Raw genomic sequence first — 14456 nt, 5'->3', positions numbered from 1 at the left:
TTCGACCACATTCCCCGGATCAAGCATGCACATATAACACTCCAGTGTTAATTGCTAAATTGTAATTACTTCGCCACTATTGGCCTATTTATTGCCTTACCTCCTTACTTCATTTGCACACACTGTATACAGCTTCTTCTATTGTGTACGATTGTTTATTCCATGTGTAACTCTGTGTTGTTGTTTTTGTTGCACTGCTTTGCTTTATCTTGGCCAGGTCGCAGTTGTAAATGAGAACTTGTTCTCAACTGGCCTACCTGGTTAAAAAAAAAATGTCTTTAACTCTTAACAGTAAGTTGACACCCTGACTGAGTTCCTAAAAATGTATTTATTTATTTTTGGGGTCGGGGGCCCCGAAGCCCTAAATGGTCTCCTATGTCGCTTATGCCAAGGGCCAGGCCTGGCTATACCCCTAATTCCACACTTCCCCTCCCTGTAGTATAAACTTGTTATTCGTATGACGTCTGTAGAGATCCCATGGGGAAATCTGTTTGGGAATGAGCTGCCAACCAGAGGGTTGATGGTATCAGTATTGTAGATGCCTTCTCCTGACGTTGTGCCCTTGAAAGACACTTAACCGTCAAAACTGCTCCAGGGGAGCTGTAGTACGATTTAGAACGGTTCTTTCAACTTCCCTCTATGTGCTGTGCATGCATGGCTGACGTCTGTTCTGCTCTTCAGGCACGGTCAACATCCCTGCAGTGGCTCTGGGGATGTTCTCAGGGGGTGTGGTCATGAAGAAGTTCAAGCTGGGCGTCATGGGAGCTGCTAAGTTCGCCTTCGGGACCTCCCTGCTGGGGTACTTCCTGTCCCTCTTCTTCTTCGCCATGGGCTGTGACAATGCCAAGGTGGCTGGGATAACCATGTCATACACAGGGTAAGTCTCCACGTTGGATACAAACCTCCCCCATCATCTTTTATGTATTCAACTAAACTCTATTGGGAGCGAGTAGCTATTCTTAGTCACTCAGAATAGAGAAAAACATGTCACTCAAAAACAGAGTCGCTATGAACTGACCTAGAAAACAGTCTGCGTAAATGAGTGATCAGTGATGTTCTGACACAGCTTTCTAGAATCTAATACATACTGTACCTTTTCAGTTGTTTCTTTATCCGTCTCTTGTGTTTGTCCAGGGTGGAGGGGTTGTCGTACCAGCAGCCATCTCTGTTCTCTGAGTGTAACTCCGGTTGCCAGTGCTCCGGGAGTGACTGGGACCCTGTCTGTGGAGAGAACGGGATCACTTATGTGTCCCCCTGTTTGGCTGGCTGTAAATCCTCTACCGGAGCAGGCAAAAACACAGTGAGATGATATCCTAGCGTTCCCCTTGGGCCTATACACGGACTATACAAAACATTAAGAACTGCTCTTTCCATGACATAGACTGACCAGGTGAATCCAGTGGGAAGATATTATTTCTTACTGATGTCACTTGTTAAATCCATTTTAATCAGAGTAGATGAAGAGGAGGAGACAGGTTAAAGATGAACTATTAAGCCTTCAGACAATTGAGTCATGGATTGTGCATGTGTGCCATTCAGAGAGTGAATGGACAAGACCACCGGTTTGTGTCAAGAACTGCAACGCTTCTGGGTTTTTCACGCTCAACAGTTTCCTGAGTGTATCAAGAATGGTCCACCACCCAAAGGACGTCCAGCCAACTTGACACAACTGTGGGAAGCATTGGAGTCAACGTGAGACAGCATCCCTGTGGAACGCTTTCGACACCTTGTAGATTCAATGCCCCAATGAATTGAGTCTGTTCTGAGGGCAAAAGGGAGGGGGTGCAACTCAATATTAGGAAGGTGTTCTTAATGTTTGGTATACTCAGTGTATGTGAAGTCATGAGGTGACTCCCTAGACTATCTAGACTCCCAAGACCGCTAGTCTAGACTCCCTAGACCGCTAGTCCAGACTCCCTAGACCGCTAGTCCAGACTCCCTAGACCGCTAGTCCAGACTCCCTAGACCGCTAGTCCGGACTCCCTAGACCGCTAGTCCGGACTCCCAAGACCGCTAGTCCGGACTCCCAAGACCGCTAGTCCAGACTCCCAAGACCGCTAGTCCAGACTCCCAAGACCGCTAGTCCAGACTCCCTAGACCGCTAGTCCAGACTCCCTAGACCGCTAGTCCAGACTCCCTAGTCCAGACTCCCTAGTCCAGACTCCCTAGACCGCTAGTCCAGACTCCCTAGACCGCTAGTCCAGACTCCCTAGACCACTAGTCCAGACTCCCTAGACCGCTAGTCCAGACCGCTAGTCCAGACTCCCTAGACCGCTAGTCCAGACTCCCTAGACCGCTAGTCCAGACTCCCTAGACCGCTAGTCCAGACTCCCTAGACCGCTAGTCCAGACTCCCTAGTCCAGACTCCCTAGACCGCTAGTCCAGACTCCCTAGACCGCTAGTCCAGACTCCCTAGACCGCTAGTCCAGACTCCCTAGACCGCTAGTCCAGACTCCCTAGACCGCTAGTCCAGACTCCCTAGACCGCTAGTCCAGACTCCCTAGACCGCTAGTCCAGACTCCCTAGTCCAGACTCCCTAGTCCAGACTCCCTAGACCGCTAGTCCAGACTCCCTAGACCGCTAGTCCAGACTCCCTAGACCACTAGTCCAGACTCCCTAGACCGCTAGTCCAGACCGCTAGTCCAGACTCCCTAGACCGCTAGTCCAGACTCCCTAGACCGCTAGTCCAGACTCCCTAGACCGCTAGTCCAGACTCCCTAGTCCAGACTCCCTAGACCGCTAGTCCAGACTCCCTAGACCGCTAGTCCAGACTCCCTAGACCGCTAGTCCAGACTCCCTAGACCGCTAGTCCAGACTCCCTAGACCGCTAGTCCAGACTCCCTAGACCGCTAGTCCAGACCGCTAGTCCAGACTCCCAAGAACGCTAGTCCGGACTCCCTAGACCGCTAGTCCGGACTCCCTAGACCGCTAGTCCGGACTCTCTAGACCGCTAGTCCGGACTCTCTAGACCGCTAGTCCGGACTCTCTAGACCGCTAGTCCGGACTCTCTAGACCGCTAGTCCGGACTCTCTAGACCGCTAGTCCGGACTCTCTAGACCGCTAGTCCGGACTCTCTAGACCGCTAGTCCGGACTCCCTAGACCGCTAGTCCGGACTCCCTAGACCGCTAGTCCAGACTCCCTAGACCGCTAGTCCAGACTCCCTAGACCGCTAGTCCAGACTCCCTAGACCGCTAGTCCAGACCGCTAGTCCGGACTCCCAGACCGCTAGTCCAGACCGCTAGTCCAGACTCCCTAGACCGCTAGTCCAGACTCCCTAGACCGCTAGTCCAGACCGCTAGTCCAGACTCCCTAGACCGCTAGTCCGGACTCTCTAGACCGCTAGTCCGGACTCTCTAGACCGCTAGTCCGGACTCTCTAGACCGCTAGTCCGGACTCCCTAGACCGCTAGTCCAGACTCCCTAGACCGCTAGTCCAGACTCCCTAGACCGCTAGTCCAGACTCCCTAGACCGCTAGTCCAAACTCCCTAGACCGCTAGTCCGGACTCCCATATTATTGCAATGTTTTACTACTCAGTGATCCCTCCCCATGTCCTCTCCTCCAGGTGTTTGACCAGTGCAGGTGTGTGGCGGTGACAGGGGCAGGTTCTCAGCCCAGTAACCAGACTGCCTCCCTGGGTCACTGTCCAATCAGAGACAGCTGTGACACAATGTTCCCCTACTTCCTCTTCTTGTCTGTCATCACTTCCTTCATAATCTCTCTGGGTGGAACGCCAGGCTTCATGCTTCTCATCAGGTCAGTGAGGCCATCTAGTGGATGGACTGGAGAAATGCAACAATGATACAAAATGGGTTGTATCCTGACATGTTCAACTTGGGGAAACAGTTTTGTAAAAATCATGCTTTGATGTCACTCAAGTTCAAGTTAATCACAACAGTTGGATTAAGTTTAGTTGGCCTTTAAAGGAGTTCCCCTAACTCCCTAATAATCTTCTTATAGGTGCATTAAGCCTGAGTTTAAATCCCTTGCTCTTGGAGTCCACACGTTGGCCACCCGGACCCTGGGTGAGTATTACTTATGTCCTCGGTTGACTGATTGATTGAGTTAGTCAATGATTGATTGATTGATTGATTGATTGATTTTAGCTGGCATCCCTGCACCTATCTACTTCGGCGCCATCATAGACACGACCTGTTTAAAGTGGGGAATCACAAAATGCGGAGGAAGAGGAGCGTGCAGAATCTACAACACAACAGCCTACAGGTAAAACACCTCGGGGGTCAATTCAGACGTAGGAAACTACGCCTTTCACTATGCACTTTTCAGTAGTTGGTATTCAGACTTACCTTATGCAGGTGCGTAATGGCTTTGCAGGCGTGGTTCCCTTGCACGCGCCGAATAAATGTAATTCAACAGCTGAAAACCCTCCCGCTTCCTGGCCAACCGATTTTTCTCGTCAAGTTTTAATTTCAATATGATTTTTAGTACATTTATCTAAATCCATCCCATTAAATTTGGTGTACCTTTTTTAATTAGAAATTCCTCGACGGACTTACTAGAATATACGGAGAGAAGAGTTCAGAATATTAGGGATCCATGAAAGAAAGCCAGGTAAATACTTGCATATTAATCTCCTTGTCAGCACCAATTGGTAAAAATACTCTGATCTTGTGTATTATTTAAGGATAGCAAAGTATATATGAATAATAAAAAAATAAAAAACAGGTCTGGACAGCCTTTACGCACAAAATATATTGGCGAATAAAAAAAATATAGTGGTTTGATTCTCCCTGAAAGTTGCCGTGTTGAATAGTTTAATCTATGAAAAATTTGAAGTTGACAAAAGTGGACAATAAGGGTTGAGCAATAGTCCTATAAATCTACCCTGATCATCCTCATTAATCATGGAACTGTTATACAGTCCAGTTGTGGTGAACCGTGTGCCAGGCTCCGGGTTTAAACTGCTCAGTATGATCCAGTCGATGTGAACCGTGTGCCAGGCTCCGGATTTAAACTGCTCCGTATGATCTGCGTTTCATAGTGATTCCAATAGGCTACATGTCCCAAATTATTGCACAATTTATAATAAGTTAGCCGGATATGATCCACTGTTGTTAGCGATCCTTCAGGAACAACCACACGAACGTGAGAGCGGAAAGATAGGTAAACTAACGCTGTAATGGAATGATGCAAAATGTAAGGAAACTAACACTAAAGTCAGTGACAGTTGTAAATGTTTGTGGGTATAACTGACGGTGGCTACCGATAGTGTTGCTCGGTTCTAAACAAATGGAGTAAAAATTGAAATAAGGAAAGGAAAACATCTAACCAAGTGTATTCATTCACCCACTGGGACATACAGCTGCAAAGACCGCATAAACACGTCTTTATACCTCACAACTAGGCAGAGACATCTCCTAACATGTCCAAGATAGTATCTTACTGGTATTGTCATGGCCCTGACTAAGTCTAGGACCCTCATGGGTGTGGAAATAGGACTATAATCACATGGTCTGCCCCTGTGGCCACCCTCCTAGCAGTGTCTTCTCTTTCATCTGTTGACCTTATCTTGAGTTCCACATCTCTCATTAAATTTTTTTTAAGTGTTTAACCTTTATTTATCTCAGCAAGTCAGTTAAGAGCAAACTCATATTTACAATGGCAGCCATCCAGGGAACAGTGGGTTAACAGCCTTGTTCAGGGGCAGAACGACAGATTTTTACCTTGTCAGCTTGTGGATTTGATCTAGCAACCTTTCGGTTAGTGGCCCAACCCTCTAACCACTAGGCTACCTGCCCCCCCCCCCCCCCCCCCCCCCCCCATGCTCCTGATTCCGCGATATGCATTTTCTGCACTTGTCTCACTCAGTAACTTTCCATATCACTCAGTAACTTTCAACACACCTAGTTCCTCTTGACCCCTAACATATGCATTCTTTATACATGTAAAGTAATCAATAACTTCTGGTATGGTAACATGAATAAATATATTTCAAACTAGAATCCAAATCCATACTGTTCAACATTATACACAATTTGAAATTACTTATAAATGAACAGAAAAGAAAACATGATTAATATTCTCATAATTAGTTTGTATGTTCACACCTCCAAGACTTATGGGCTTTGATTATGTAATCTGCTTCCATGGCTTAAGGCCCCGGACTGAATTCATAATCGCACTAATAACACTCTAACCCCTCCTATCTGCCATTACCCGTCCTATTGAACAACTGATAATGACATTTCAGTTGGAGATTTTGACTTTCTCTTCCTCCCTCAGGCTCTTAACTAAGAGAGCGACTGCAAAAGACTTGAAAAGTACAAGAAAACAGAAAAGATGACAAGTGTTAGTAATGCATAATCATTTATGGCAATAACCAACGTTTGATTACATGACGATCCCCAATCTCTCTTAATGTGACTAAGGGATGCCTTTGGGATACCGTTCTGCTGGGTTCCACAGAAACGCTGATACCCAGACTTCCTCCTCAGTTAAAAGTCTATACATATAATTAAAATCATAAATCAACTCAGTAGGTTTGGCACTATACTGTATTTTACGCATGGCTACAGAAGTCTATAGCTTGACTCTCCGAATGTCATTCTTGCAAGTTATAAAGCCAGCATTTCATAAATTTGACTTTGAAATAAAATGATATACCACTGGGCACACACGTCAATTCAATATATATTCCACGTTGGTTCAACGTAATTGAATTGAAATGACGCTGAAACATCGTTGATTCAACCAGTGTGTGCCCAGTGGGATGTTGATATGCTTCAGTTTGATACCATATGACTGGTTTTACAATTTTTCTCCAGCGATCAAAACATAAAACCCTCACACTTGCTGGCCAACGGATTATTTCTTGCGGTTTTCAGTCCATTTATCTTAAGGCCATCCCTTTAAAAGACGCTGTACACTTTTAGTTTGATTTTGTTGGATCAATGAAAGAAAGGCATCTAAATATATGCATTTTCTTCTCCATTTCAGAACCAATAAAAAAAAATACTCTGATTTTGTAGATATTTTAGGGTTAGGAAAGTACTTATGAATCATAAACAGGTTTGGAGAGCCTTTACGCATGAAATAAATAAAAATGCGGTTTGATTCATTCAGAAAATTGCCACATTAATTTCTTCAACCCATGGTAATGTTGGAAGATTAGTGTACATAGAATTATAACAGGGAGATTAGTGTACAATAGTTGGCTATACCCTGTTCTATTGCCTGCACTAACCACGGGCCAAGTATTATGCCATGCGTCAGTTCAAACCGTTACAGCTTGGTGTGCTCTCCACTCCAGAACAATTTAATTAGCCTACATGTCTTTCTTTTATATATATATGATCAACTTTTACTAATGATCGTCAGCAACAACCACACAGCCGTGACGGCGTTTACAGAGGAACCAAATGAAGGTAAATGAAACAATTGAATTTAATGGAATGATAATGTAGGCTATACCAACTTAAGGGAACGAACAGTAAAGTGGAGGGTGAATATATGTGGTTATTAGGCTTACTGACGGTTGATACTGATAGTGACTAATATTTTACATGACAGGAAACAGAGAAAGTCAGGTTAGCCGATAATTAACACATTCAAGAATGCCCATCCCTTCAAGTTAAAATGCCATATAATTTCGGTAGGTCCGCTAGACTTTTTTCATAGTTTCCTCACATGTAAAGGTGGTGGAATTATGAGGGAATTAAGTCAATGTCAGAGTACGGTGTCTCTGTAGACACATTCATGTATTCCATCTTCACCCCGAGTGAATAGCTGGTGAATAGCATGCCATTTTCATGCCTAAATTTAAGGTCGGATGCTTAACTCAGGTGGGAATTCCCCCTAGTGAACCTCTACAGTACAGCTCCATCTCTTTGGATAGGGTTAGCCCACATTGGTTTTAGTAAATACTTATTTCCTTGTTTTACTGTGCCATGTTTTTAGTGTTCATGCTCTCTGCTCTATTTTAGGGCAACAGTTAACATTAATGTACACTAATGTAAAGTGTTAGTTTAGAATGGTCTACTTCAAACACTTACAACCCCGTTAAATGTTTCCTTCGTGTAAAAGTGTAACCTATTTTAGTTTATTCTGAGGATTTTTGTTTGTTAACCAGGCAAGTCAGTTAAGAACAAATTCTTATTTACAATGACGGCCTAGGAACAATGGGTTAACTGCCTTGTTCAGGGGGCAGAACAACAGATTTTTACCTTGTCAGCTCGGGGATTCGATCTTGCAACCTTTCGGTTACTAGTCCAACGCTAGCTGCCGCCCTGATTCATTCTCTCCTCTGGTCTGTTCTAGGATAGTATACCTGGGTCTGGCTCTGGTCCTAAGGACTGGAAGGGGGATACCGACTGTAGTCAGTTGTACAACTGAATCCATTCAACCGACATGTTTAACCCACCCCTCTGATTCCGAGAGATGTGGGGGGGGGGCTGCCTAAAATACGTCATCAGCACCCGGGGAGCAGTTCTTGTTGGTTAACTGTCTTGTTGAAGGGCAGAACAGCAGATCTTTCCACCTTGAGGGCTCAGGGATTCGAACCAGGGACTTTTCGGTTACAGGCCCAAAACTCTTAGCAGATGGCAGGTAGCCTAGCGGTTATCTCTTGCTTGCTGTGTATACTGGCTTTCCCTAACTCTGACCCTAACCCTAACACCATTCCTAACCCTAATCCTAGCTCTGACCCTATCCCTAATCCTAACCCTTACTCAAACTATCCCTCCCCCAATCCTAACTCTGATCCTATCCCTAATCCTAACTCTGACCCTAACCATAATCTCTCCTCTGTTCTGTTCTAGGGTAGTATACCTGGGTCTGACTATGGGCCTGAGGACTGTCTCTTTCCTCCTGTGTATACTGGGCTTCGTTCTACTCGGGAGGCACGTCAAGCAGGAAGAGAAAATGGCACTGACCAATGGGAATGTAGAGATGGAGTCCGAGTCTCTCAGGAAAGAGGAGAGCAACAACTCTTTACACTGTGATCAGTTTGTAAGAGCGCTGGACTGTAACCCTGACAGGGAGACACGCCTTTGATGGTCCTCAATAGCTCAACATAGATCGACTCCAAGACGGAATGAAACAGGTGTCGGTGTAGCGACTTTTGCCTACATAAAGCTAGTTGTGATCTCCCCCAAGTGTGTTAACTCTGTTGGAGTAGACTGTGTTTAGCAAGTTTGCCAACAGTCTGAGAGGCCCATGTTTGCACTGTCACCGTTCACCACAACGGTAATCATTTTGACAGTACCAGTGTTAATTATTTTTGGGTGAATATTCAGCAAATATTTTTGTGAAAGGTGTCAGTACCCTGTGCTGGTACTCCATACCGTTGTGTACCTGCTCCACTGACACCAATATATGCCCTGACATCTCCTTTTTATGTATTTTTCCACCCTGAATACAAGCGATTTAGCGAGGAGAGAAGAGCATAAAGTCTATTTGTACTGTACTCCTGTAGATGATGTGAAAAAAATTGCTGTTTTTTGTTTATACAGTACCTAGTGAAAGTACACACACCCCTTGCAGAGTATTCACATTTTGCTGCATTACATTTTTTATCTAAAAAGGGATTACATTAGATATTTTTCCTTCAAATCTACTCAACTCCACATTTTCAAAAAGTGAAAGAAAGTTATTTCAAAGATTTTACTGAGTTAAATTTCATATAAGGAAATTGAAATAAATTAATTACACCCTAATCTATGGATTTCACATGACTGGGAATACAGAAATGAATCTGTTGGTCACAGATACCTTTAATAAAAAGTAGGGGCGTGGATCAGAAAACCAGTCAGTATCTGGTGTGACCACCATTTGCCTCATGCAGCTCGACACATCTCCTTCACATAGAGTTGATCATTCCCACTCCTCTTCAATGGCTGTGCGAAGTTTCTGGATATTGGCTGGAACCAGAGCATCCCAAACATGCTCAATGGGTGACATGTCTGAGTATGCAGGCCATAGAAGAACTGGGCCATTTTCAGCTTCCAGGAATTGTGTACAGATCCTTGCAACATGGGACCGTGCATTATCAACCTAAAACATGAGGTGATGGCGGCGGACAAATGGCACGACAATGGGCCTCAGGATGTTGTCACTGCAATTGTGTTTGTCCATAGTTTATGCCTGCCCATACCATAACCCCACTGCCACCAATGGGAACTTTGTTCACAATGTTGACATCAGAAAACCGCTCGCACACATGACGCCATACACGTGGTCTATGGTTGTGAGGCCGGGTGCACGTACTGCCAAATTCTCTAAAACAACTTTGGAGGGGGCTTATGGTAGACAAATTAACATTCACCTCTCTGGCAACAGATTCTGGTGGACATTCCTTCAGAAAGCATGCCAATTGCACGCTCCCTCAACTTGAGACATCTGTGGCATCTTGTTGTGTGACAAAACTGCACATTTTAGAGTGGTCTTTTATTGTCCCCAGAGTCTGTGTAATGATCATGCTGTTTAATCAGCTTCTTGATTATGCCACACCTGTCAGGTGGCTGGATTATATTGGCAAAGGATAAATGCTCACTAACAGGGATGTAAACAAATTTTTGCTCAACATTTGAGAGGAATACGCTTTTTGTGCATATGGAACATTTCTGGGATCTTTTATTTCAGCTCATGAAACATGGGACCAACACTTTACATGTTGCGTATATATTTTTGTTCAGTGTAAATATTTACTGAGCTTGAGCCATTTTTACAACAACAATGGATATATGTTACCCTAAGAGTTTTGCAAGGTTAGTAGAACCTTATAAAAAATGATTCACAGCTGTAATCGCTGCTGAAGGTACTTGCACCAAGTGTTAACTCTTACACAATCAATACATCCCCACTTTATATTTCTTAGTAATTTGGAAAATGAATTTGTAATATTTATTTCACTTAAATTTGAAGTAGGTTGTGTAGATCGATAGGGGGGAAATATCTGATTTAATCCATTTTATTTTGTATTTTTAGGCAGCAAAAGAAGACTGCATGCGGTGTGTAGACTCATGACTGTATGGAACAAAAATACATTTCTTGAATGTTAAAAAAATCACATTTGTGTTTTACAGTGCCTTGCAAAAGTATTCATCCCCCTTGGCGAGTTTCCTATTTTGTTGCATTACAACCTTTAATTTAAATTTAAATAGATTTTTATTTGGAGGTCATGTAATGGACATACACAAATTTGTCCAAATTGGTGAAGTGAAATGAAAAAAAGAAGTTATTTAAAAAAAAAAAAAATGTAAATGGAAAAGTGGTGGGTGCATATGTATTCATCCCCTTTGCTATGAAGCCCCTAAATAAGATCTGGTGCCACCAATTACCTTCAGAAGTCACATAATTAGTTAGATTGCACACAGGTAAACTTTATTTAAGTGTCACATGATCTGTCACATGATCTCAGTATATATACACCTGTTCTGAAAGGCCCCAGAGTCTGCAACACCACTAAGCAAGGGGCACCACCAAGCAAGCAGCACCATGAAGACCATGCCAAGGGGGGTGAATACTTTCACAAGCCACTGTACATAAATGGAACCAGTTTTGTTTTGTAGAAAGGAATGTCGTTTTTTGTTTGTTAATGGTTTATGTAGAAATTGTTGTTTTTATGTTTGTATTTGAAATGGGATCTGTGGGTTGGTCATGTTTTTTTCATTTCTTGGCTTTGGTTTAAAATCTGAACGACATGACTGTGCCAGTATTATCTAGTATTTTATATTTATTAAATGTAAAAATTTTAGAACAGTTCCAGTTCCGCTTCCATGCATTAGTTCCGTACATTAGTTCCGTACATTAGTTCCGTACATTAGTTCCGTGCATTAGTTCCGTACATTAGTTCCGTACATTAGTTCCATGCATTAGTTCCGTACATTAGTTCCGTACATAGACTGATCACTTCAGGTGGACAATGACCAGATAAAATGCAATGACCTCACGCACAAAAGTTACATTTTAAGTCCATACCTTAACTTGATTCTAGCCTTCCCCAGATCTGTTTGCGACAACGATCATAGGAGTTGGCAAGAAACCACACCAATACCTCACTGTATTATTAATCTACCTGATTGCAGACCTGGGATAACTGTAGTTCTTAACATGCTTCATGGAAAGTAACTATTTTTAGAGGGGGGGGGGGTAATAAATTGTTACTTTGGAGGAGACTATTTGAATACAAATCCCTCCAAAATGAATACTTCAACAAATATATTTGAATACAGATTTCTGGAAGTGCAACTTTTCAAAAAATTATTGGATTGGCTGCCTTCAACTAAAGGGAGGGTTGTATCTGGACAGAAACTATTGGATTGGCTGCCTTCGACTAAAGGGAGGGTTGTATCTGGACAGAAACTATTGGATTGGCTGCCTTCAACTAAAGGGCGGGTTGTATCTGGACAGAAACTATTGGATTGGCTGCCTTCGACTAAAGGGAGGGTTGTATCTGGACAGAAACTATTGGATTGGCTGCCTTCAACTAATGGGAGGGTTGTATCTGGACAGAAACTATTGGATTGGCTGCCTTCAACTAATGGGAGGGTTGTATCTGGACAGAAACTATTGGATTGGCTGCCTTCGACTAAAGGGAGGGTTGTATCTGGAACAGAAACGATTGGATTGGCTGCCTTCAACTAATGGCAGGGCTGTATCAAGGACTGCATGTTGCAGATAGAAATAGAACGAATAGAGCAAATACAATCTCCTATTCTATTCCAATCTATCTGACAGTCATATTTGATCTGCACAATACATTTCTATCTGAACATTCTGTAAATGGACATTCTCCTGAACATACCCCAGGTGTACATAACGAAGTCAAACCAACCAACGATATTTTGTACAGATAAATATGAATAGGTTATGACAATTAATTACTGCATGGCTCTTTCAACATACCACTGAAAAGGTTGAAAGTTGCAATTCATATTATGCCACCTGAAAATACTGCAGAGAAATGAAAAGCCATTTGTAAACATTGCAAACAGAAAGTTGGATGCTTAGCAAAAAACAACTTTGAACCACTTTGTCCATGTCTATGTTCTTGTTTCAAAACACACACTATACCATCTTTAAAGGGATAGTTTACTTAGAATACAAATGAACATGATTTTCCACCTGTATGGCTGTCATTGATTCAAGGAGGCTGTTTTGGGGTATTTAGTCCCCTTACACTTAATAGCCGTAATTTAACAGTTGTTAGCATTCTCAGTAATATTAAACTGTTATTGAGCCTGTAATTACTGTAATTACACTGTCATTACTTTTAGAGCAACATTTCATTAGCAGGATGCATAATACTTTTGGTAATCACATTTAAATTGCATAGCAATGAGCTGAGTGTTGGTTTTGTAACTACTGTACACAAAAGCAATCGTTCCTGTTCCTTATTGTATAATAACTCCAATATTTCTGAAGTCCTATCCTATGTATCAACAATGTTGCTATTGTTGTAATAATCACAGTTACTACATGTTTATAAGAACTTGATGTCAAGTGTTACTGCGTTACCTTATGTCACTCATTATGAAAATGTATTTTATGTATTTTAATGAAAAAGTGTTCTACTCTAATGTTGAGATGAGTAAATGTCCCTTATAAACAATTGCCTAGATCTAGCTAAATACCTGTTTGGTTTACATTACTTCCATTATTTAGATCAATACATGTTCATGTTTTAGCATCTTTAAATGTATTTTTCTCCAATTCATCTACTAATGATCTAATTCAACTAACTGCTGTAGTTTTTGGTTCTTCATAACATATCTGTCAGCCCTCAAATAAATGTATTTTTTTGGTTTTCAAATAACTTTCATATATTCAAATACTTTCAAGTATTAATTGTTTTCTGAGACCTGTGTTTGAATATCAAAATAAGCAATTGCCTTTAGTTTTTTTAATAAACAATTGCCTATATTTGAGTATTTGAGAAGTTGGTGTTTCAAATAAACCAAAAAGTCACTAGTGTGTTAATCATTTTAACAATGAAAATACAGTTGTTTTTCAAAACGTACAGTATCCACTGTCCTGTCTTTCTACATTACCTGTCCTGTCTTCTCACATCTCATCTACAATATCTGTCCTGTCTTCCCACATCTCATCTACAATACCTGTCCTGTCTTCCCACATCTCATCTACATTACCTGTCCTGTCTTCCCACATCTAATCTACATTATCTGTCCTGTCTTCCCACATCTCATCTACAATACCTGTCCTGTCTTCCCACATCTCATCTACATTACCTGTCCTGTCTTCCCACATCTAATCTACATTACCTGTCCTGTCTTCCCACATCTAATCTACATTATCTGTCCTGTCTTCCCACATCTCACCTACATTATCTGTCCTGTCTTCCCACATCTCACCTACATTATCTGTCCTGTCTTCCCACATCTCACCTACATTATCTGTCCTGTCTTCCCACATCTCACCTACATGTCCTGTCTTCCCACATCTCACCTACATTACCTGTCCTGTCTTCCTACATTACCT

At 42.5% G+C, this 14456-nt stretch overlaps 1 protein-coding gene across 1 annotated transcript in view; it reads left to right on the top strand.

Annotated features, from left to right (window-relative positions):
* LOC106561698 (solute carrier organic anion transporter family member 1C1) overlaps positions 1–13918 on the top strand; it is a 32174-nt gene extending 18256 nt beyond the window's left edge. Inside the window, exons 8-13 of the mRNA XM_082956637.1 lie at positions 682–877; positions 1135–1300; positions 3565–3755; positions 3960–4024; positions 4106–4223; positions 8777–13918. Coding sequence (XP_082812763.1) covers positions 682–877; positions 1135–1300; positions 3565–3755; positions 3960–4024; positions 4106–4223; positions 8777–9011 — 971 coding nt within the window. The 3' untranslated portion in view covers positions 9012–13918. The remainder of the gene's footprint in view (positions 1–681; positions 878–1134; positions 1301–3564; positions 3756–3959; positions 4025–4105; positions 4224–8776) is intronic.
* Positions 13919–14456: the final 538 nt, after the last annotated feature.

Source organism: Salmo salar, chromosome 10, assembly GCF_965601325.2.
Source record: "Salmo salar chromosome 10, fSalSal1, whole genome shotgun sequence".
NCBI lineage: Eukaryota > Metazoa > Chordata > Actinopteri > Salmoniformes > Salmonidae > Salmo > Salmo salar.
This window is presented reverse-complemented; position numbering and strand designations above follow the sequence as displayed.